Source organism: Myodes glareolus, chromosome X (assembly GCF_982192425.1).
Source record: "Myodes glareolus chromosome X, mMyoGla1.1, whole genome shotgun sequence".
Classification (NCBI taxonomy): Eukaryota; Metazoa; Chordata; class Mammalia; order Rodentia; family Cricetidae; genus Myodes; species Myodes glareolus.
The window spans coordinates 112250026-112274853 of NC_142053.1; the positions used below are offsets into that span (position 1 = coordinate 112250026).

The window sequence follows — 24828 nt, forward strand, 5'->3', positions numbered from 1 at the left end:
TAAAATATTCAGAATAGCACTTAACCCTCCAAATTCTAAACAAGAAAAGAAGTCTCCAGACACAATCAAATGTCCCTTGCATTAGAAAGTAGAAGCAGGGGAAGATAAAAGGAGAACAGAAGAAACTTCTGCTCTACTAGAAATACTATATTGTGTCATCAAACTGATCATTGAGCCAGCATAGTGGCACACCATGTAATTTTGGTACTCAGGAGGTTGGGGCAGGGATATTTCTCCAATCCTAAATAAAACCAATCTGAGCTGGATAACAAGTTCTAGAACAGCCTGGGTTATGGAATTGCAGCATACACAAAAATAATAGAAGAAAAACAAGATCCTAGGGATTATAATAAATTTTAATCTTTATATTAAATAAGGATAACAAATTAAACACTTCATGATAGCTGGAATATCTTAAAACAAGATTTTCAAAGTGCAATTACAAATTGGCCAGTTTCTCTGCAATAAGGTCTGATTTCAGCTGAGTCTCAGCTAAAGCCAAAGTCATTTGCACATAACTGCTGCCATTCACTTTCAGATTCAAGTTCTTTATCATTTTTTCTCTCTGCACTGCCTGCTTATGCAGACAGATCTTGTCCTCTTCCTCTGAAGCAGCTGCAGGACTAGTCTTTGGTTCACTTGGCTTATGCATAGTTCCATCTCTTGCATACTCAAAAGCAGAAGTGGAAAGAGAACAAAAGGTAACTAGTTCCTTCTCCAGAGTGGATAACCAGTGACCCATTAGGAAAGCCTCATTTCCTAATCTCAGATAACTGAAGAAACATCTTTCAGGGAGAACTCTGATCAGTTGGTCAAGACAGTGGAACAAAACTCCCTCATTCCTGAAATCAAAGACAGACATAATGTGACCCAGTTGCAACAGCACACAACAGTCATATGCAAAACATTACAGCAGTCAGTTAATATGCATATCATAAACACTAAGATGGATAATAAAAGATTCATGTTTTCAATAATAAAATTCAGATTATATCAGTATCCATCTCTTGTGCTAATTAACTCACTAGCAGTACAGTTAGTAACTGGCCTGACTATGCATCTTTTGCTTAGTAAGAAGAGCAGCAGAGTAGTCACTGAAAATAGAATTCTACACAGGATTGTTATTAGACCACTCAGACACATGGACTTCTCTGAGCTGATTTGAACTGGATGTACATTACCTGCAATAGACTGTTAAAATTCCTTCAAATGTTGTTCTCGGCTCCCAAGAGAAGAGCGCCCCACAATTTCGAAGCATTTTATAAAGGTATATTTCTCTAAATCCATTGATTATTTCACATTTCATGTGTTTCAAGAGCCATATCTTCATTAGATTTGGGGCATGGGTAGGTGATGTGACAAGAAAACAATATTTGTGCAATGCTGCAAGAAGCAATAAAAGATCTTCCATATGTTCTACAAGAAAAACACATCACAGATTCTAGCCTTAAATTCTGTCTAATATCAACCAATTTTCAAAAACTTCTGATTTAATTAAGCATACAATAAAAAAATTACCCCTCAAATTACCTATTGATTGCTTCTTTGGGAATGCCAGTAGGTGGTTCACACTAAAAAGATCTTGTAGATTAAAATCAAGGCTGCCACATATAACATAATCATGCACAGTGTTTTTAACACTATCTCTGTCACCAATGTTTAACAGCAAAGTGCAACACAGTTTGTTGAATACTAAAAGTGGTGAAAGAGACGTGACAGCAGTAATTATGTGGGTAGATTCTATCTTAGATAATTGTTCACAAGAAGAGTTTTCTTCTTCCTCGCTACCAGAGGTCAACTTGATCCTTTTTGTCTCTGGTCCTGTTTCCACTGGCTTCAAGTCTGCTTCTGGAAAAGAATACATACTCAACCTAGTCACCTGACTTTGACACTTCAGAAGCTGAAAGGTAGACCTGTTACTTTGATCCATTATCAGTGATAAAGTCATTTCATTCGAAGAGCTGCAAAAAAAAAACCAAGAATTTCATTTATTCTGCATGTTCTTTTAAAAGAATTAATAAATAATTATTTACAAAAACAAGAAAACAGTTATTGTCTCCTTACCTAGCGAAAATTATATGAATGTAAAATTTTACAGAGTCGGGAGTAAAAGCCACTCAGACTTGAAAAGGTCTGTGACTTCAAATAATATCAACCACGCTCCTTGGTAATCCCCATACCCAACAGGAGCTGACCAATACAAACTAGATTTTCTGGGTTTTTTAAAAAATAGGGAAATAACGTAGTTGAGTGGTAGGGAGGTGGAGGTATATCTGGGAGGAGTTGAGGAAGAAGGGTTAAAATGATGAAAATACATTGCATGTAATTATCAATGAATTAATAAAATATTATTAAAATAAGTAAAAAGAAATTAGTCATTTTTAAGTTCTGGTAATAATTTTGAATAAAAATACCTCTGAAGTAAACCTTCTATCTTATACTTTTCTGAATAACTTAAAACCTAACTTTTAAATATAAATTCTTTCTTAACTTTTAGAAATTTTTCTGCTTGGTAATCCTCAAAATTGACAAATATAATTCAAGTTTATTTAGGCACTTTCCAAGTCTACCAAAATTATCAAGGAACTGTGATGTATCTCAGAGAGAGGAATTTCACCACCTCCTGGGCTATATTAAAGATTATGCAGAGAACGTTACAGTATGAAGAGAACTTTAAAGAAACATTTGTAATAATCATACTGTTGATATTTTGATTCAGTGACTGCCATATACAGACCATGGAATGAGAAAAAAGAGCAATTTTGTTGGTATAACTGAGAACTGAGATTTTCAGCACACGGGGAGAAACTGAGACACAAGACTGGTAGTGATAAAACTGTAAAGTCTTTACTCTGAATTAAAAGTATCACTGTGGATTTATGCTGGGTTTTCTCACTAAGAATAAAACCCCATAGTCAACCAACCAACCAAAGACAGCTCTAATCTCTGCATATCAAAAAAAATCCCCAGAAACAACAATCCATTCAGGTACAAACAAGCACTTTGTCATGTCTGGGCTTTTGTTTCTAATCACAAATCACATTAATTAAGGGCATAAGTATATAACTACTGAAGAGCTTCTCCTTAAAACGTTATTTAGGCTGATAAATTCCAAAGCATTTTTACATGCTTCCTGATGGGAAAAGGCATGATCTATTAAGCATTCTTTTAACATAAATTCAAACATTACTCTGACTCAGCCTTGAAACTGAACTTCTGATTTAGAGGGCACAAAGGTGACAGGGAAACAAACGTGTTAAGTGATGAGTTCAGCTGAACTTTACAGGGAAAAATGCTTGGTGTCTTCAAAATATGCATTACAAAAAAACAACATGCATACAAGAAAGGAGTATGTACAGATTATGGGAATATATACACAGTCAAGTCCAACTTCTAATTATTATTTGGCCTATGTTTTAAAAGCTTATTTCAACCTCAAGACAAGTAATGTGAACATTGTCCAGGTTATTGTTAATCTTTGAGAAAGGCAACCAAACACAATTTTAATATTCTCACTGTGTGTGTGTGTGTGTGTGTGTGTGTTGGAATGCTCACATATGTCATACTTGTTTCAAAATAATTTAGGGGGTTGTGAATAAAGGTGGATATATAACAAGATTAGCAATGATTTGATAATCATTGGAACCAAGTCATGAGAATAGATCATCATGCTTCTTTGTATGCTTGAAATTTTCTATATATAAAAAGCATTTAAAAAGTAATTATTTCAGACTATTAAGGGAATAAAAGCTTTAAAATTGTGAGATAATAAAAATTGGCCAGGCAGACCTATAAAGTGGTAAATAGATCAAGTGCAAATAAAAAATCTGAAGTGCATACACTGGAATGAACAGTTGACTAGAAAACTGGGATGAAATTAGTGAATGGACTAGATCAGAGGACACAACCTAGGAGTAAGTGAGATGAACAGAAGGTGTGGAGGTAGGCTAAAATTCACGGAATATAGAATTAACAAGTGTAACACCACTTTTAGCCCCTTTCCCAGACTGCTTAAAAAAAAAGTCAATTCTTAGAGCCTGGAAGTATAGCACAAATTCTAATTGTTCTTAAGAAAAACCTGGAGTCAGACATTAGGGGATGAGAGCTGAGAGATCAGAGAAGCAGTGCAGCCAGTCACTACGAGACCTTTTATCTCTATCAGTGCTCAGACTGAAGAGGTAATCTTGTCCTCTGACTGCTTCAGAATGCATCTCAGACTGGATCCTCGAACTACAACTGTCTCCAGCAAACCTCAGACTACACTGTGCTCCTGTCTCCTCCCACCTTATATTCTTCTCTCTGCACAGCCATATCACTCCTGTCTCCACCTCTCTAGTGCTGGGATCACCTTTGTGTGAGCTCTGTTTCTCTTATAGACTGGATCAATTTTGTGTAGCTCGGGGTGGACTTGAACTAACAGGGATCCCTTTGCCTTTGTCTTCCGAGTCCTGGGATTAAAGGTGTCTACCACCACTGCCTGGCCTCTAGTGGCTTAACTCTGCACTCTGATCTTCAGGCAAACTTGATCTGTTAAAGCACAAATAAAATATCACTACAAGGAAGTTTAACAACCTAATGGAGAATATAAAGTGGTGTGGGACAATGGTCTAAATTCTGTCAATTATATTTTAAATAAACAAAGTTTGGCCAGAGGCCAGGCAGGAAGTATAGGTGGAACAACCAAACAGGAAGTAGAGGCAGGGCAACAAGAGCAGGAGAATTCTAGGAAGAAGGAAGTTCCTTCCGCAGTCCTGGCCCAGCCACAGAAGAAGTAAGATGTGACTGCCTTGCTGAATAAGGTACCAAGCCACATGGCTAGCCTAGACAAGAATAATGGGCTAATATAAGTTACAAGAGTTAATAAGAAGCCTGAGTTAATGGGCCAATCAGTTTATAACTAAAGTAGACCTCTGTGTGATTTCTTTGGGACTTAACCAAAAGACCTTAACCTGTGGGAACTGGGCAGGACAGAAAACTCAGTCAACAGAATGGCGTGCCAACGTGGGGCTGACCAAACCTACTTAAAAGCCTGAGAGAGCTTGGGAAGTTATTCTAGACAGAAAAGAATAGAGTTAAGCATGGCTTATTGATAGCAGCATTTTCTCAGATGGGCTCTGTTTGCTTGAGGCAAGCGCTCTCATTTAAGAGAAGCTTCCTGACTCAGCTTTAGCTGCAAAACCTTGCAGGTTTTTTTTAAGAGGTCCTGCCACAAAACACTTAAATGGTGTTGATGAAAAGCTGAATGCATGATTTTTGGTTTTCAGCTGTAGCAGGAAAAAATGCCTCACCATTTTAAAATGCCAGCTTTCTGGGCCACCCTGCCAGCGCAAACTCTGACTCTTTCAGGCAGGAGATCTGGCAACAGAGCACTTGAGTGTGGTTTGTGAGCACACTGCTGCAGCTTGCTTGCTGGCAGGGACCCTGAAATGCCATAGAGTAGTGGCAATAAATATGACTACAGCCAGTGCTTCTGCCATGAGGCTGGAATCTCAAAAAGCTAAGAAATGGGCAGGATCCAGCCGCCAAAGCCACAGCTTTAATCCTACCCATATTCCTTAGCAAATTAAAGACTCATGTGGTCAGAAAAAGAGAGATAGACAGTAAAGATAGATTCAAAGATGAAAAAAACCTCTAAATGGTTTATTGTGTGTTTAAAAATATATGTAGGCTTGGAAGATAAAAGAAAAAGCTAAAGTCATAAAAATAAAGAAAGAGAGTAGTTGGGTGTGGTGGCACACACTTTTAATCCTGACACTTGGAAGACAGAGGCAGGCAGACCTCTGTGAGTTCAAGGCATGATGGCACACACCTTTAATCCCAGTGCTAGGTAGGCAGAGGCAGGTGGGTCTCTGTGAGTTCAAGGACAGCCTGGTCTACAGAGGGAGTTCCAGGACAGCCAAAGATACACAGAGAACCTGTCTCAAAAAACCAAAAATTAAAAGTAAAAATAAAAGAAATAGAGATTAAAATAAAGTCACATAAAGATGAAAAATACACAGAGAGTCTGGATACTGTATATTACTATGTTGTCTTTGAATTGCTTGATAGCTGAAGAAGGAGCAACAGCTGCTAAAAGACATTTGAATATAAATGTTGCTGGATTAATAAAACATTTTATAAATGCCTTGGCTTCAAAATTGGAAGTCAAAGATATGTCATTTTGGAGAAAAGGTTTTGCTTTTTTTTCCACAGGAAATGAGAGGCTCTAAATACATTCTGAGTTAAGAAAAACCAGGCTTGATCAAGGAAAACCACCTGAGAAATCTCCGGTAGGCCCAGATGTCTGAGTTCTACATCCAGAACAGATTCAAGATGCTGCCTAAAATGATCAAGCCTCAAGGGATATTCCAGTCAGGATTTGATCATACTTCTAAATTTTCTTTAGGTCCCCATAAGATTATCAGCACCTCCAACCAGCAGGAAGTGATCTGGAATAATACATCCACATTTCCAAAAAATGGACTATGGATATTTTCCTTTGTGTAGCATGTTGATTACAAGTTATTATGGCTAATGGTCAGGAGAAAAGCTAAACAAAGGATATTAGATTCAGAGTTCTTGCTTAAAAAAAAAGAGGGGGAAGTGGTGTGGGACAATGGTCTGTATTCTGTCAACTATATTTTAAATAAACAATGATTGGCCAATAGCCAGGCAGGAAGTATAGGCGGGACAACAAGAACAGGAAAATTCTGGGAAGAAGAAAGTTCCTTCTGCAGTCCTGGACCAGCCACAGAAGAAGCAAGATGTGACTGCCTTGCTGAAAAAGGTACCAAGCCATGTGGCTAACATATACTAGAATAATGGGTTAATATAAGTTGTAAGAGTTAATAAGAAGTCTGGGCTACTAGGCCAATCAGTTTATAACTAATGTAGACCTCTGTGTGATTTCTTTGGAACTTAATGACTGTGGGAAGTGGGCAAGACAGAAATCCCCCAACAACAATAAAGAAATCCACATCCAACCACATCATGATGAAAGAGTTAGAAAAAGGGTAATAGTATAAACCTAAAATAATAAGAAAATGAAGGACTAAAAATTAAAAAATAATAGGAAAAAAATCCAAAATCATAAATCATTAAGACAAAATTATTTGACTGAAAAGTGTAACAAAATGAGCAAAATTCTGGAAAATTGATCATGAATAGATACTAGATTTAGAATGGAAAACTACTGACAATACAGTCAATAAATATTTATAATATCTTAGCATTAAAGTACTAGAAAATATAAACAAAGAGTTTTTAAGAATAAAATCTAAATTATCGACAACTTTTAGAGAAACTGATCACAAAATTAAAATTATCTCATAAGAAAATTCCAGGTATCCACTGCTTTCTAGATCAGTACAACCAAATGGCAAAGTCTATATAATTTGGATTTTATATAATGTTCCATAGAACAGGAAAAACAAAACAACCTAGCTTCTTCAGAGCTGACAGGATGGCTGGGCCAGCCTAAACAAAGCAAGACTTCACATAAATAAATAAATGAACAAATGAGCAAACAGCTTTGGTACTAAAACCAAGAAAATATGATTGAAGGAAATTTCAAGCCAACCTCACTCATGTTCACAAATGCACATATTCTTGACTAAACACGATCAAACCAAATCTATCATTAATGCACCAAAATTATATAATGAATTTGGGTTTATAAAATTCAGGATTGTAAAACTGGTTTTTTACTAGAAAAAGAATTCACCTAACTCACTACATGAAATAAAAAAGCCCCAAATCTGATTATCTGTCACCTCAAACAACTTAGGAAGTCTGAACCACTAGGCATGGTAACAGACACTTGGAATCCTGGTGTTGGAATGGCTGGGATACAAGGATCAAGAGTTTGAAGCCAGGCTGAGCAAAACAGAGTCCTAGATCAACTTAGGCTACAGAGAGATCTTTCGTTGTGAAATAAAAAGAAACGAGATCAAGTAGAAAACTCAAATTGCTAGGTAAGTTGTTTAAACTTGATACTGTTATAGTCAAATAGACTTGCAGAGTCTCTCCAACTTGTCTGCACACACATTTGTGGTTTACTGTTTTGGTGGGAAAGCTTTTGGATAGGCTCCAGACAGTAGTGATATTGCTTCCCTCTCCATGATTTCAATAGCTCGAAAAAAAATCTTCTGTTATCAGAGACTTAGTTACTTAACTAAACTTTCTCCACTCTTTGCTAGTTTAAAGTTTCCACATGGTCCTAATTCTTCTCAATGCATTGATTAAAAGTTCCATGTGCTCTTTAATTATCTCCATCCTGAGAATACTATCTTAATTTTGTAAATGTCATGCTCCTCAAATAAACTCAATGGATTTGCACAAAATGAAGATTTGTAGAGCATTGCAGGCCAAATACATATAGCTACTAAAGAGCAGAAACATGACAAGTGAGAATTAAAATGTGTTACACAAACCACAATAGATTGGCGCTCCAACGTGTACTAGCTAAATCCACATAAAACCTGAGAGGACTTGGAAAGGAATTCTAGAAACTAAAAAACAAAGTTTAGCCGCATTTTTTTTTCAGATGGGCTCTGCTTGCTGGCAGCATGCTACAGCTCCTTTAAGAGAGGTCTTCTTGATTAAGTGGTAGTAAAAACAAAAACAAAAACAAAACAAAACAAAAAATGCAGTTTGGAAATGGTAGATTCCTGGGCCATGCTGCCAGCACAAACTCTGACTCTTTAGGGAAGTCCAGCTATAGAGCATTTAAATGAGGTTTGTGAGCAGAGTGCTACAACTTGTTTCATAGCAACACAGACCTGCTGTGACCTGACCCTGGATCTGAGGTAGAGAATGGCTCTCAGAGGCAATGAAGGAACCTCCAACATGTTTGACTGGGCAGAGCCAAAAGGTAAAGCAACCTTAGTCCTAGTAATGTCACTTTGCATTTTAAGAAGCGTTCCTGGACAAAAAATAATTACAGATACACAATAAAGACAGATCCAGATAAAAAAGACTACTAAATGAGTCACAGTGTTGGATAAATGTATGTAGGCTTAGGAGGAAAAAAAAGGAGTATAGTTACAAAAAGAAGTTAATGTTTATTTTTTAAAAAAAGTAAAACAAAGTCTTTAAGGAGACAGAGTAAACTTGTAGAAAAAGTAATAGAGAAAGAAAAATAAGCCACATAAAGATGGACTATACACAGAGAGTCTGGATTATGTATATTATTGTTTTTTCTTTAAATTTTTGAATGTGAAGGAGCTAAGTACAGAGAAACATTTCATTGTATGGGCTGCTAAGCTAAACCAACATATATATTTTTAAAGGTATCTCGACTTTAAAATTTGAATCTAAGGATCTATTACTTTGGAAAAAGAGTTCTTTTGTTGCCACAGAAGATGTGAACCTATGAACTCCTTCCAGACTTATATGATTTGATGGACCAAGACCCTGCTGAAAGGTTACTGTAACACTCCCAGTAAATTACTTCACCCAACAAAAAGCAAAAAGCAGTTTGGAAAAAATATGCCCAAATTCCCTAAATAATTATTTATAAATGTTTGCTTACATTTAAAGGGGGATATGCTATAGAGATTTGCATTGGTATGGATATTGGTTTATTGATACAAATTTAAGGTCAATTTTGTTATATGTATATTTCTGTTCCTGATTAAGGTATTGTGTTTGTTGAGCTCATTTAAAAATGTAATGTATAATTAAGAAATATAGGTTAATAGATAGTCATCTATAATAGTCAAGCTTGTAGTCATGTTAGTTAGGTTTTCTAGATATATAGATATATATTTCAGTTAGATAGATATTCTTCAAATCTTTCAGAGACCTTCAGAATATGGTATTTAAAGTGTTTGAAGAGCTTAAGACTTTTCATGACAATGAGACACATCCTGGCAGCACCAATCTATTTTAAGAGGATGATGGGCATCGAAGAGATACCTTATGTAGTTTGCTAGCCATTTAGGCAAGAAACTGCTCTTGCCTGGACTGCTTGATGTTATGGTGTATGAACTGAACATACAGGACCCACAGAGAAATGACTGCTGAACATGCCTAAAGGTGAGATGGTCCTTCAGGGTTTCTGCTTCATGAAAGAATCTGCCAGACATTCTGCAGGACACAGAAGAAAGGACTGACAAACTGCTAATATAGGTGGAACTATCTTTGAAATTTTCTGCTTCTTGGAAAAATCTGCTGGATACTATAGACCTGTAGACTGAAGATGTATGCCCCAATGGTACAGAAGAACTTTGGGTGACTGTCCAGGTAGTGAGATGTCTCTGTCAGTTCTAGAGTTTTGGAAGTTGCCTACAATGCACTTCCTGTTTACTTAGGTAATATTATATCCTTCTGGAGTCTTTAATGGAGTTGAAGAATAAATAGTTATAGTTACAGTTTTCCTTAGTTATGATAAAAGATAAAGTAAATATAAGTATTATACCTGTAATTCTTGCTTGATACCTGTTTTGTTATATGTAATTTTACTATATTAAAATTAAAACCTTCCTTTTTATTTAGACAGAAAAGGGGAGATGATGTGGAAAGTCCTTCTGTGTATGTGTGCTTTTATTGGTTAATGAATAAAGAAACAGCTCTGGCCTGTGATAGGACAGAATAGAGCTATGTGGGGAAAACTAAACTGAATGCTGAGAGAAAGAAGACACCATGTAGCCATAAGAGGGGAAAGATGTGAGCTGCCAGCTGGAACCTTGTCTCATGGTAAAATATAAAATAATGGAAATGGATTAATACTAGATATAAGAGCTAGCTAGCAATATGCTTAAGCTATTGGTCAAACAGTATTGCAAATAATATAGTCTCTGTGTGATTATTTCAGGAGTCTAGGCAGCTGGGAAACAAACAAGCAGCCTCCAATAATACCAAATTTCAAAACCTCAGTATGAAAATGAATATCTCATTGATACTTTTGTATATTCATTATATATTGAAATGAAACTTTGGATGGAGGGTACCCAATAAAATATTGAAATTAATTTCACTTCCTTTTATTTCAATTTTTAATATGGCTACTAGAACAAAAAAAATTACATGTTCCTTTAATTAATTTCTATTAGACAGTGTTGATATGCAGTATTAATACAGAATTATTATATTAAAATTTACTTACGGGTTCAAAGATGTGACTTTCAGTCCAATAACTAAGTCATTGTCTAGTACACGACACCATGTCTGCTTTACAATATGTTCTGGCTCTTGAAAATTCTCTGATAAGTTTCGACACCATGTCTGCTTTACAATATGTTCTGGCTCTTGAAAATTCTCTGATAACTTTTCCACAGGGGTATGGATACTGTTTTCATCTTCATCACAGAATGGAACAAGCTCTTCCTTAATGAAAAAAGTGTTAAGATAGGTGACTACAAAAAAATGCACTGAATGAATCAAAATGTATATTAGGAAGATTAGCTTTGCGGCTTTATGACATGAAGAAATGTGCACAGCCCGAGACCAACAGACCACATGCTTCCCAAGATGGCTATGAATGCAGCCCAACACATTTGTAGATGATTATATAATGTTGATGTCAAAAGACTGTCAAAATACTACAGAAGCATTTTTAAAATAAATTGTAATATAGTATTATCATAATAAAAATAATACAATAAAAAGTTATAGATTACATATAACTTACTAAAATAAAAATTCATGAAACATAACTATATACTCAGGTCAAGAATCATAACTGGAAGATAAGCTTTCTGATATAGAGCCAGTGGGGACAAAAAAACCAGATTTTAATAATGTTTGATAATATACACCACAAGTATAATGAAAACAACCAATCCGGAAATTGCACTGAGCTTAAGTCTAAATGTCTGCGTTAAAAAAACTGATTAAACTATCCTTTATGGGTAGTTTATAGAACTCTGCTGAAATTTTATGTTACTGTCTAGCCCATTCTCATACCATTACCGTAAACACAAGACTATAATAACAATAGAAACCACAGGGTTAGGAGAAATAACTGTGTTACTTATTGAATCTTTATTTTTATGTCTAAATGCCATTTGTACACCAATCTTCACAATAACCATAGCATCCTTTTTTGGTTGTATTATTCTCTATAATTTATAGATAAGACAAACTCTCTGAGTTACAGAGAGGCTAAGTAACTTGCCAGACATCACACAGCTACAAAGTAGCAGATCTGGGTTGAAAACGATTGACTTTGGCTCTTTAAGCAAATGTTTTTCAATATTATGAAAGTCTATCATTACCCTGACTTCAATCCAGTAAGCGATAGTTTCTACTGTATTCTAATTTAAACAACTCTTCAACACATTGCACATTATCAATTGATTGAATAATACAAGTAGTCATATGATTAACTTTACCTCCTCATCATTTGACGTAATATCAACGTTCCCATAAATTGAGTTTAAAAGAATCTTCCAAGAGTTTGCAATAAATTTATCCTTAAATGAGATATGCTTCTGTAATTTGTTAAGAAAAACAAATGAAGCCTGTAAAAATAGAAAGAAAAAGTTACCAGAGACAGTTCCAAATGAAACTGGACATGTCATTAATTCAGGAAGTACTTTCTGCAGATAGGCTCTGCAGAAACCACTTTCAAAGAGAAACTCTTTTGTTTTTAGATTCTGTTTCTCTTACAAAAGAAGTGCTTTGTGCTCATAGGAAGACAGGGAAGTAACTGCTGTGGAGTCTAAGCACCAAACTGAACATACTGATACAATAGTATCCATTTCAATGATGAGTTAAATAACATGTATCGCTTTGAATAAAGCTGAGGTCTCCCAGATAACAAAGGCCACAATCTGTTTGACGGTTGTTTTTTTTCCTAGTAAACTCTAAAAAAAAATAAATAAATAAATAAACTGAAAACTATTCAAGGAACTAACTTGGCTCAGAACAGGGAATACAGCATACATTTCTTTTATTGTGCAAGATAATTAGATTTCAGTTCCAAGGATGAAAAAAATTGTAGAATATATTTTGCTACTAAAAGTGTAAATAGTTGTTGAATTGACTGAAGTTGTTTCATTTAGACAGACACGTGAGGCTATTTAAATATTAATTTAGCTTCTAATAAAATGTCTTTCCATATTTAAAAATCTTTTGGGCTCCATTCTTTTGAACAGAACTTTTTTCTTAATCAATGACTAGAAGTCGGAGCAGGGAGACTGAATTATTTCTCTTACCTCATTATAAAAAGGGCGTAAAGAGTAGCTATGATTTTGAAACATCTCATGCTGGCCTCGTTCTACTGGCTTCATAGTGCTCATATTCCATTGCTCATGTACTTGGTAGCTTGTAATTTGGATACGAGTAGATGTACACATTCAAGGTGGGCTGACTGACAATGAACTCTCTGAAATTAGCACTGGCCTCTGCGGTTCTTTCTCTCATCATGTCCTCTGTGCTCCAGGAAAAACTAGCAAATCTCTAGTTTAAAATATTGTGAAGTTTTGTTATTAAACCATAAAACTAAACCAAGTTCACTGCAGGAAATTTAAGTCAATAAAGTATTCCCCTCTTTTTCCTACACACATAATCCTGCAACCAAAAGACAGATGGCTTACCTTTTCAGAATTTTTCCATATATGTTAAGGACTAATTTCTTTCATTTTCTTACAACCAGAAACCAGAACAAAAACGCAATTTAGGGACAAACTACCCTGCTTGACACTGAGCCTTGCTTTAATATTCCTTATTGTAAGTCCTACTATACATGTCCCAAATGCCACAATGTGGAAAAGTTTGAAGACTAAAAATGATGTCAACACCTACAAAACTATATCCAAGTAATGGAAGCACTCTGGGAGCTGCCTAGGAGACCTAATCACAAATGTCTTTTTCTAGCCAGAAGGCAAGACTACCTGGTCTTACCACACCTTCCTTGCTTGTCTTCTGTGTTTACCATCTTTTCTACATGTTCCTAAGGAATGTTTTCAGTTTTGTATGCTTTCTGAGTATTTCTTAAATTGAATCATTCTGTGCACATCAGATTTTAAAGTTGGTCATGTTGCCCCTAACAGCTGTAGATCTATCCTTTTCAGTAACCTACAGTCCTCCGTCACATGACCACAGTGCACTCCTGTTGATGAGCACTTGTGTTATGTCAGTGTCTTGCTACATGCTTACAATTTTCTTCAAGGTATGGGTCTTCCATGTCCCCCTGCTGACAACTATGTTGGTGCAATGGACTCTAGTTTTAGCTCGAAGGCACTTAATCTTTCTGGGTCTACACATCTCATCATGTTCAAAAATCAAGTGGGGAGGAATAGTTAATCTCTAAAAGACTTTCCTCTTCCCAGGTGACCCTGGCTTCTGTCAAGTTGACCAAAAAAAAAAAAAAAAACCTAATGAGCACAGGATCTGTGAGGGTATTTCCAAAAATAATAAACTAAGGGGCACAAGAGCCATTCTGGATGTGAGGCAGCATCCATCACCCCGCAGGCTAAGGGTATGAAGTTAAAAGGGGAAGGAAGAATCACACTAACACAAGCATACTCTCTCTGCTTTCCAGCTACCATGAGACGCCTCGTGGCTACCCTGTGACGCGCAGCTGTGCTCCACCACGCTCCTGCTGTCACAATATTCTGCCTCATCTCAAGCCGCAAGCAACTGCAGCTGGCTAACCAAGAACTGAAACATCTGAACCTGGAATCCAAAAGAGACCCTTCCCTTAGGGCAGGGCTTCTCAGCCTTCCTAAAGCTGTGATCCTTTACTACAGTGTCTCACGTTGTGGTCACCCCCAACCACAAAATTATTTAGCTGCTACTTCATAACTGTAATTTTGCTACTGCTTTGGGTCATAGTGTAAATATCTGATATGCAGGATAACTAATAAGCAGCCCCTGTCAAAGGGTCATTCAACCCCCCCCCCAAGGGGTTGCATCCCACAGATTGAGAACCACAACTTTAGATGCTATATTAGGAATTCTGTCAGTAATGAAAACTAATACAGCGCAATAAAGCTGGTATATTTAGCCAAAACTAATAGTTCTCTTACAGGAATTATTGAGTCTCTTCTATGCTGGTTTGGGACATGGTATGTATTGACGTTACACTCTACTGTTACATGTCTGTTAATGTGCTATAACCTATTATAGTCACTGTCATTCTAAGAGAGATGCTGTGGCATGCTGATTCTATAGGTCAGGCTCCTTTTTAAAACTGGGCTTCTGCATTTTCATTCATGGGGGCTGGAGAGATGGCTCAGCGGTTAAGAGCATTGCCTGCTCTTCCGAAGGTCCTGAGTTCAATTCCCAGCAACCACATGGTGGCTCACAACCATCTGTAATGAGGTCTGGTGCCCTCTTCTGGACTACAGGCATACATGCAGACAGAATATTGTATACATGATAAAATAAATAAATATTTAAAAAAAAAAAACTGGGCTTCTGCATTTTCATTCATATAGCTTGTTAACCTTACCAAATCCTACTACTGAAAGTTGTCATTTCCAGACAATATACTTACATGTAACCTCACACTAGTTTGGGTTATTAATTTTGAGACAGTTCTTGCTGTGTTGCCTAAGCTGTCCTGAAACTGTGTATAGCCAAACTGGACTCAAACTAACAATTAGCCTGCCTCACCCTCTCAAGTGCCAAAAGCACAGCCTACAATACCACACTCACCTTCATAATATTAATAGTTTTTACAGCAGTGCCCAAAACCTAGAGCTCTCTGAAATACCCCTTTCTTCTAAACACTGAGTTGTTGAATACTGTAAACATCCCTCTATGTTATTTACTTCAGTTAGACTTGGTTATATGTTATTTACTTCAGTTAGAATTGGTTAATCAAAAAGCAGAAGGAGACAGCAGATAGAGACACTAACTTCCAATTGTGCTTCCAGTGCCGGAAGCACCAAATAATAATTTTCATGTTCCTCTTCAGCAAAAGGGTCTTCAATGCAATCCAGTGGTTCAGTCTAATAACAGGAAAGAACAAGAAAAATTTTTAAAATAAACTGAAAATTCAGAGGATTAAAAATACAGTCACTATTTGTCCAAAGGGCAGTTCTACGTTTAAAAAAAATGTATTTTCACCATCTGGGAAATAGGTGAGTATCACTGTGGGTCCTATACTGTATATACTGTGTACAGTTGTATACTGTATCACAAATTGGGAGGCTGTATCATTATTCTCAATAAAACCCTAGAACAAACAACAATCATCTTCATTTTACAAAAGAAAAAAATGGGGAGACTCTGATTCTACTTAGATCTGAAACTTCGGAAAAAAAAATCCTTTCTCTTATGATAAAGACTTCCAAGACCACTTTAAATCTTGTATTTTAAAACATTTACATTATTTTTTTTCTGGTGTTGGACGTGTTCAGCAGCATGTATTCTCGCATGTATATGGAGCTCAAAGCACAACCTGTGGAAGTCAGCTTTCTCCTTCTGCCGTGTAAGTTCCAGGCACACAACTCAGAGCATCAGGCTGGGCAACAAAGTACCCTGATCACTGAGGCATTTCACAGTCACTGATTTCCTCTTTTAAGAAGTAGTTATACTTCCTTTTATTCCTTAATTAATGCAGTATTATTTAGTGATACAAAATGATATTTCAGAAGCAACAATAAAGTTTACTTACAGCATTCCCATCATTTGAGTGACCCTTAGATATACTACCATACAAGCTTATAAGAAAAGGATGGTCAACTTATACAGCCTTTGTTGAAAAGGACAATGTACACATTTAAAGGACTGAGACTATACACTTTTAAAGTTACAGTATGAAATCATTTAGATAGATAATTTCGCTAAAGATAGAAACTATTCATTTAGATAGCGGATCAAACTTTTAAGTAGTAAAATGGCTCTTAAATTATACTATGTAAACAGAACTTACGGAAAAGTTTATTCTGACAAAATCTGTTATAGCAAATGAAGTCAGCTGATCTGTGTTCAGAGCGGCATCAAAAATGATCAGTAGTTGGTCAGTTCCAACTCCAACAAAGTCATTTATCAAGACTAAGCTAAGTTGTTCCCACTTAGCAACAACCTGAAAGAAAAAGAACATTACAGGAGGGATACAGAAAGGAGAAATATGAACCAACTAGTTCGTAAGTCTTTTTGTTCCATGCAGTTATAATCTGTTAACCTCATTCTTACAAAAGACTGATGAAAGTCATAACACAAAAGCTAAAGAAAAAAACTAGTATAGGATCCAAAACCATAAAGAACTATGACAACTTTGTAAATAACAGGATATTTATGTCATATTTTATTAATGCTTATCTAGAGACTATCATGGTTCTAATTTCTGTATTCAAATCTTATGATCTATGTACAAATTCAAATACTTCTCATAACTAAAACTTTGGGAGGCCTAACATCTAGCATGAGTGAAGCTCTAATGTAGATTCTTTCTCTACTATGGATAATTTAAGGATGACCCTATTTCCCATAAGCCTCAGTGGACATGCTGTTTCCAATCAGAGCAATTCCCCAAGGAATTCAGTAGCACTGGATAACTGAAAGGGAGCAGTACATTTTGAAGAATCCTCAAAGTAGCATAAGCTCAAGAGGAACTTAACAGCTTAACCTCAGTAGCAGTGGTACAGGCATTGTTATTATCAGGGACACAAAAGGAAACGAATGAATCTGTAACAGCAGGACACCTAGAAGCATTCTACTTAAATAGAATGATTTGTTAAGTTTATAATAGAATAGGAGACAGGGAGTTTAAAATAGATTCCTTAAAGGTCCATAGAGCTAAAGGCTTTAACATTGCATGTATCAGATCACCTAAGGCAGAAGAGCTACACTTCCTACCCAGAATCCAAGGAACACAGCCACGTTTTCTAGAGGACCCAGGAATGTGGCTTATACTTCAGAAAGAATGTAAGTAAGGCACTTCAATCTACATAATGAAACACCAATCCTGGCTCTACAGGATTAATTCCCAAAGATGTGGTTCTTCACTTGGCCAGGGAGGCAGCATATCTGAAAACCCATATGACCCCATACAATTATGGGGCATAATGAACTACAGAAATGAGAAACTGGCAATCAAAATTTGTTTAACATGTTCAGCTCATGTTTAGGCAGTCGTGTTGGTGAGATTTTTATAGGTGTAGCTTCTGACATTCTGAGGACATGTAAACATCAAAGAACTATGCATAAATGTACAAGCGTGTTAGTAAAGAATATCTTTCAAAAAGTGCTATTTAACACAAATACAAGTGAACCAAAAATGGGAAGCACACATACAATTTTAAACTTTCAGTAAAAATGTAATAGTCATTTCTCAATGTAAGTGGAAGAGTAGCTCTTCGAGCCTCTATAGATTCAAGATTGTGTAGATGTTTATTGGTTTACAATTTGTATATAATATTCAGCTAAGCATGGTGGTGCATGCCTTTAATCCTAGTACTGGGGAGGCAGAGGCAGGAGGATCTCTGAGTTCAAGGCCAGCCTGGTCTACCTAGTGAGTTCCAGGACATTCAGGACTGTTAAACAGAGAAGCCCTGTCTTGAAAAACCAAAAGCAATAAAAATAAGAATGATAATAATAATAATAATTTACCCATATCCTGCTATAAGCTTTAAAACATCTCTAGGTTATTTATAATGTCAAATACAATATTACAGTGGCTATACTGTACTTGTTAGGGCATAGAGACAAGGAAAAAGGTTACACATGTTCAATACAAACCCTAGTTTTTGTCAAATATTTTAAATTGCAGTTGGCAGAGTCAGTGCTTGTAGAACACTTAGATATGGAGGGCTGACTTTAACACAGTATGTTCAGAACATTGCCATTGCAATTCAATATAATCAAGTAAGAATCAAAATGTTTTACTGAATTTTTAATATTTTTTTCAAAGACAGGGTCTTACTAGTTTGCCTTGATTTCTCCACTGTTGGCGTTACAATATGACACCATACCTAGCCCTTTACGAAGTCTGAAATCTCAGGATGACTTGGCATTTTTAATATATTTTAATTCAGACCATTCATATTTCAAATACTCCATAACTTCAAGGCTATTGGCTATATTTAACAGTACAATTACAGAACATATGAATCTCTTCTATTGAAAACACAAATATCTGTGCCTACCTGACAATGTCCTCAAATCTGAAATGGTCACTAAACAGATTCTTGTCAAAACGTGCAGAGACAATTTCCACTTGAGAGAAAGCCTAAGAGAAAATGTAGTCCTGTCACTGAACTAAATATCTCTAAGGCTTTTATGAAGGGCTAGTCTGGGAGCAGAATGACTTAGATTTTCATTATTTACTTAAATTTATGCTTGAACATATTTTTGTAATCTACCTCAATTCCTTCTTGAAATGAAGCAGAATAAACAGATTCATACCTTCCACAAAGAAATATTGTTACTTTCTATATAAGGATAAAACTGCTATTAGCCAGGTGGTGATGGCACATGCCTTTAATCCCAGCACTCAGGAGGCAGAGGCAGGTGGATCTCTGTGAGTTCGAGGCCAACATGGTCTACGGAGTAAATTCTAGAATAGCTAAGGCTACACAGAGAAAACTTGTCTTGAAAAACAAAAAAGAAAGAAAGGAAATCAAGGAAAGAAGGAAGGAAGGAAGGAAGAAAGGAGGGAGGGAGGGAGGGAGGGAAGGAGGAAGGAAGGAAGGAAGGAAGGAAGGAAGGAAGGAAGGAAGGAAGGAAGGAAGGAAGGAAGGAAGGAAAATCAGTCCTTGCTGGACAGTCAGGGCACACGCCTTTAATCCCAGCACTCTGCAGGCAGAGGCACAAGTCAATCTCTTTGAGTTTGAGACCAGCCTGGTCTACAAAGGGAGTTTCAGGACAGCCGGAGCTGTTATACAAGGGAAACCCTGTCTTGAACAACAACAAAAAAAACCTGATTATTAAAGAAATAATTTTATTATTAAATAAAATATTAATTCTATTATATAAAACCTTTCACGTAAAGTCATCAATAGTAAAGGCTTAGTATTCAATATTAGAAAATGTTTCATTTCATTTTAAATCTTACCATGTTTATTGTTTTGTCTTAACTACTAAGTATAATTGTTCAAGTATAATAACTGTATTTCTTCTAACTTAGGTGTTGCAATATGATCACATTAATAAAAATTACAAATAGAATAAATGACTGATAAATATAATTATAGTTATATATTTATGCTTCCAAACTCAAAGGCTTTATGACTTCAAACACCAAGGCCCCAAATCATTATCAAGTAGAATTCAGGCAATTTCAAGAACAAAAAACAAAAACAAAACGAGAAAAACAATGAAACATGTACAAAGACTAATGCTAAAAACTGACTTACAAAACAGGAATGCTCAGAAAGCCTACAAATAGTTGGACATGATGGTAGCACAAGACTCTGGAAACTCTAAAGCCATCTGTACTAGATATTAAGACCCAGCCCTGTTTCAAAAAACAAAACAAAGTAAACACAGGAAACGAAAAGCCCAAGACTACCAGCTGAATTACTGTAAGACTGAGATCAAGCACTGTACCTTAAATTTCTTTTCCGAAACGGCACAAGCCTTGGAGTTGAAGGATACGATGAAAAATCGGTTTCTTTTACCTGAATCGAGAATTTGAACTGAACAAGGATCTACAAATGGAAGCTGGCACACTCTTACAGGAATGCCATTTTGGAACAAAATGAGCTGATTCTTTTGCGTAAGGGCAATCAGAGCCATTTGTAGCTGACTGTCGACCATTTCAGCGGCATAGACATGCACATGAGTTACAATACTACTATAAGCAAGAGGGATAAGGTAACTGGTGCTTAATTTTTCTTGAGTTTTAAGATCATATGCACAAAGGTTGGAATCAGAAAATTCACAATCTGATTCTGAAACCGTATGGGTACCAGCCGCAGGTGGTTCTGCTAGCCCCAAAAATCCTACACCAAAATTTTCGATCTCACCTACCCACTCAACAGAAGAAAGAGTAACTGATATGTGAGTAACCTCTCCAGTTTGGGAAGAGATATAGAAGAATTTGTTGAGATATTGCCAAAAAATTATAGGACCATCAAAGATCTTTAAGCTCTCATCCAACGCATGATTGAGTGTAAAGCTCAAATGTTTTTCAAATTTATTCAGATTGTGAAGAAACAGTATACAATATTTGAAATCTCTACTATTATATTGTTCATATTGTATCAAAATGCAAGGGAGGTTAATTCTCGTTTTGAAATCTGACACACATTTACAACACAGAATTTTTAAATGTGAAGCTTTCTCCTTAATGCTTAAAAAACCCGTGGATATAGGAAAAAATGTCCCTTTTTCTCTGTCAAATATCATCCTTTTGACATATAATGCAGATGTGTCTGTAGGCATTTCACAATCTTCAAAATAGTCTTTGGACAAATGAAAAACAAGGACTTCTCCATTATAACACAAGAATTTTGCTTGCTCATTAAATGGCATTGCTTGGTTGCCAGGCATCCTAATATATCAAGTCTCTGTGTTGACCCAGTTCCAAATGCAAAGGGATTCCAATTGAGGCCTTTAATCCTAAGGGGGAAACAAAGAAGAAAGACTAAATGGAGCAGGTAGAGTGGAAAACATATTTTGTTAGAAAATTATCATACAGGTAACCATATATTTCATTTTAAGTAAACATATCAAAAAACTTCTTATACAATTGTGACATTTTATGAAGAGAAGGCCTTGCTACATAATAGACCTTTGCTGTTCTTGACCTTGTAATGCTTCCGCCTCTGCCTCTGGAGCGCTGGAATTACAGGTATGCATTACACACCTGGTGACAATGTCATACTTACACAATGCAAGACTGTGACTAACTAATTCAGAAAAGAGACCTGAATGTGCTCTGTGCATGGCAAGCTTTATTTAGAAGTTCTATTAAAAGTCCCTTTTATCGGAAGAGTAAAGGTGCACAAGACTGCACAAGCAGAAGGGTCAGACTTCAGGAAGTAAACAGCAGCCTGCAGAAGTAGTGTGCCTAGTAATCCCAGCATTCCATTGGTGAGGTGGGACGGCAGAGACAGGAAAACCTCCGGAAAGCCCACAGGCCACCTAAACCTGGAATGTGTAAAACAGCAGCAGAAACTAGACTGCCTCCGCAGGGTAGAAGGCAAGAAGCAACTCCAGCAAAACTGTCCTCTGACATTCCTATGTGCGCCATGGCCACACACACAAAACCACACCCCAAATTTAATGTAAAGGTGTCTGGAGGCTAGATGTGGGAGACTATACCTCTAATTTACTCTGGAGATAAAATCGGGAGAAGGCCAGCATAAGCCAGAGAGACTCTGAGAGTACACACACACACACAAAATGACCTCCAATATCATTCTGGCTCAGTGAATTTTCTACTTCCCTCTGTTACAAATCTATTAAATCTAATCTGGGTTTATCTTAATATCTTTAGAATGAGATTCGGTTAATCAATGCTTTACTTGTCTTGAAACTCAAACTTCCCTAAAAATGTTGATTGCTGAATTAGGTTGCTCCCCACAGCCAAGGCATTTGGCCCCTATTTCCTAAGGACAAAGTTTGTACAGGCTCCATGATGAAAGAAAACTCTTAAAAACAAAGCTTCCAAATCACTATAGGAAAAAAAACCAGAAATACCTCTTACCTTACAAGACATTCTTATGTATGGAGGAAAACTATGGCTATTCAAAATAGGGGAAATCTGACGGTGAAGACAACTAACTATAATGAAGAGAGGAATTAAGTAACTGTGATCAATTCCTTGTGCTTTTTATCTCTGTCTGTTACAACACATGCACTATATCACTTCGGGTTTACAACTATTCTCTCAAAATAACCACTCTTCTCCTTCCTTTCTGTAAATTCAGACCCCTTACTTTAATGAAGGTAAACTGTCCCAAGGTTGCAGCATCGATTCATGCTTACAATCCTCATCGGCAGCGCTGCCAAGCTTTCGAAAAGAATCACCTTGTCTCTTGAGCCATGGCTGTTAATCATACTGTCATGGGATGCATGTCCCTAGTAAGAAAAAAACTGCCAGCAACGAGGTGATGGCGCACACCTTTAATCCCAGCACTTGAGAGGCAGCGGGAGTTTGAGGCCAGCCTGGTCTACAAAGTGAGTTCCAGGACAGCCAGGAATGCCTATAGGAAAGCAGTGTGAGAGAAAGAGGAAAATCAATGTAAGCAAAGGAACAGCCTCTAAATTCAACAGACATAGAAAAATGTTGTTCTCTCTTGTGTCAATGGCTACATACATACAGAATCACTCTTTTAAGTAACAACACATGGAATGAATTAAAACCACAAACATCACAGAATGGTACTACTGCATCTGAGTGACAGTCCTGAAATATGTGAATGAGGAACAAAGTTCATGTTGAAGGATACTTAATAAGCAATTTATGAAAGAGAGCGGTGACTATAGAATTTAACCTGGCCTAGCCTGGCGGTGGTGTTACATGCCTTTAATCCCAGCACTTGGAGGCCAGCCTGGTCTAAGAGCTAGTTCCAGGACAGGCTCCAAAGCAACAGAGAAACTCTGTCTTGAAAAGCCAAAAAAAAAAAAAAAAGAAAAGAAAAGAAAAAGAAAGAAAGAAAGAAAGAAAGAAAAAGAAAAGAAAGAAAGAAAAAAATTTAACCTGGCAATAAATTGAAATGTGTATCTTTGTAAATTGCATTTCTGAGTTGATTATTCCAGAGAAACAGAACTACTTATAGCAGGATACCACTACTCTAAAATATATACTGCACTGCTATTTGCAATATAAAAATTACAAATTCAAATGTTTACCGGTAGGAAAATAAACAGATGGAACATCACACTATAGTTAAGAGGAATGCATTGCATATCATGATGGTTAAATTTTAATAAGCATTATGGATATTAAACTAGGGGAATGGAGCCTAGGGGAGAATTTAGCTATTCAAATAATTTTATGAATATTTTCAAGCAAGTTTTAAACAATGTGTTCAACTTCTGCAATAAAAACATAAACATAGGAAACACTGTGTACCAGCTACAGATAAGGGATTTACGAGGAAACATTTGGGGTTTCTATTTTGGTGGAGGGGAAGGGCTGCTGGATTTACAATTTCTACAAGTAGACTTCAGTATCTGTCAATTTTTAAGAAAGGCAACATTATGTTCAACCAAACCACCAAACCTAAGGTTTGTTCCAGTACTTTATAAATCTAAGTTTTACCAGCCTTGGCAAGGTTTGCATTTTGCCCTGGTAAGGACTGTGACTTGTCCCACAAGTCTGGCAGCATCCCAGGCTTTTATCCATTCAAAATCAGATGCACTCCCATCCCCAAGCTGTGACAACCACAAATGTCACTTACATGGCAGAAGTAAGAGCCCTACCCTCACCTCGTTTGCAACAAGCACCTCGATATAACACCTTTCCTTTTAACTTTCTATAACCACTTCAACTCAAGAGTTCAACGACCTTTTCCTTGCAAGCGTCTCACTCCACAAGCAAGAGTGGTGGTAACACTTGCAGTCTCGACCAGAGAGGCAGAAAGAGAAACATGTGTGAGAGTTGAGGCCAACCTGGGCTACAGACCAAGTTCCAGCCAGGCCTGTCAGCCCTATAATGCAAGACACTACAACAAAAACTCTTAACGGAAATAATCGCCGGATATAGAGAACACTCACAATCCAAATTATCCTCGACGGGTCAGGAGACAGAAACAGTTCTCCAAGGCAGCCAAATCGCCATGTTCCAGAAGCACCTAGTACTCCAAACCTCCCGCCCGCGCATTGCACGCTGGGACAGCCGGCCCAATAGCTGAGTGAAAAAAAATTAGGAGGCTGAGCCTGAGGGAGACGGTTGCCAAGGGAGACGGGAGCGGGCGGGGCCTCCGAGTGGTGGAAGCGAATAACCGGCCTGTCTGCCAGGGGCTGTGCTTCAGGGACAGCGTCGGAGTGCTCCAGGCTGCT

The 24828-nt window shown here is 36.9% G+C and overlaps 1 protein-coding gene across 1 annotated transcript; it reads right to left on the bottom strand.

Moving 5' to 3' along the window:
- Positions 1-338: 338 nt before the first annotated feature.
- On the bottom strand, positions 339-24827 carry Fancb (FA complementation group B). Its single transcript, XM_048446195.3, has 9 exons — positions 24544-24827; positions 20425-21438; positions 16808-16960; positions 15789-15881; positions 12315-12443; positions 11087-11307; positions 1531-1961; positions 1182-1416; positions 339-842 (listed from the first exon to the last, which is right to left on the bottom strand). The coding sequence occupies exons 2-9, from the start codon at positions 21367-21369 to the stop codon at positions 440-442; spliced, it is 2610 nt and encodes an 869-aa protein (XP_048302152.3). The 5' UTR covers positions 21370-21438; positions 24544-24827; the 3' UTR covers positions 339-439.
- Between the last annotated feature and the right edge of the window lies 1 nt (position 24828).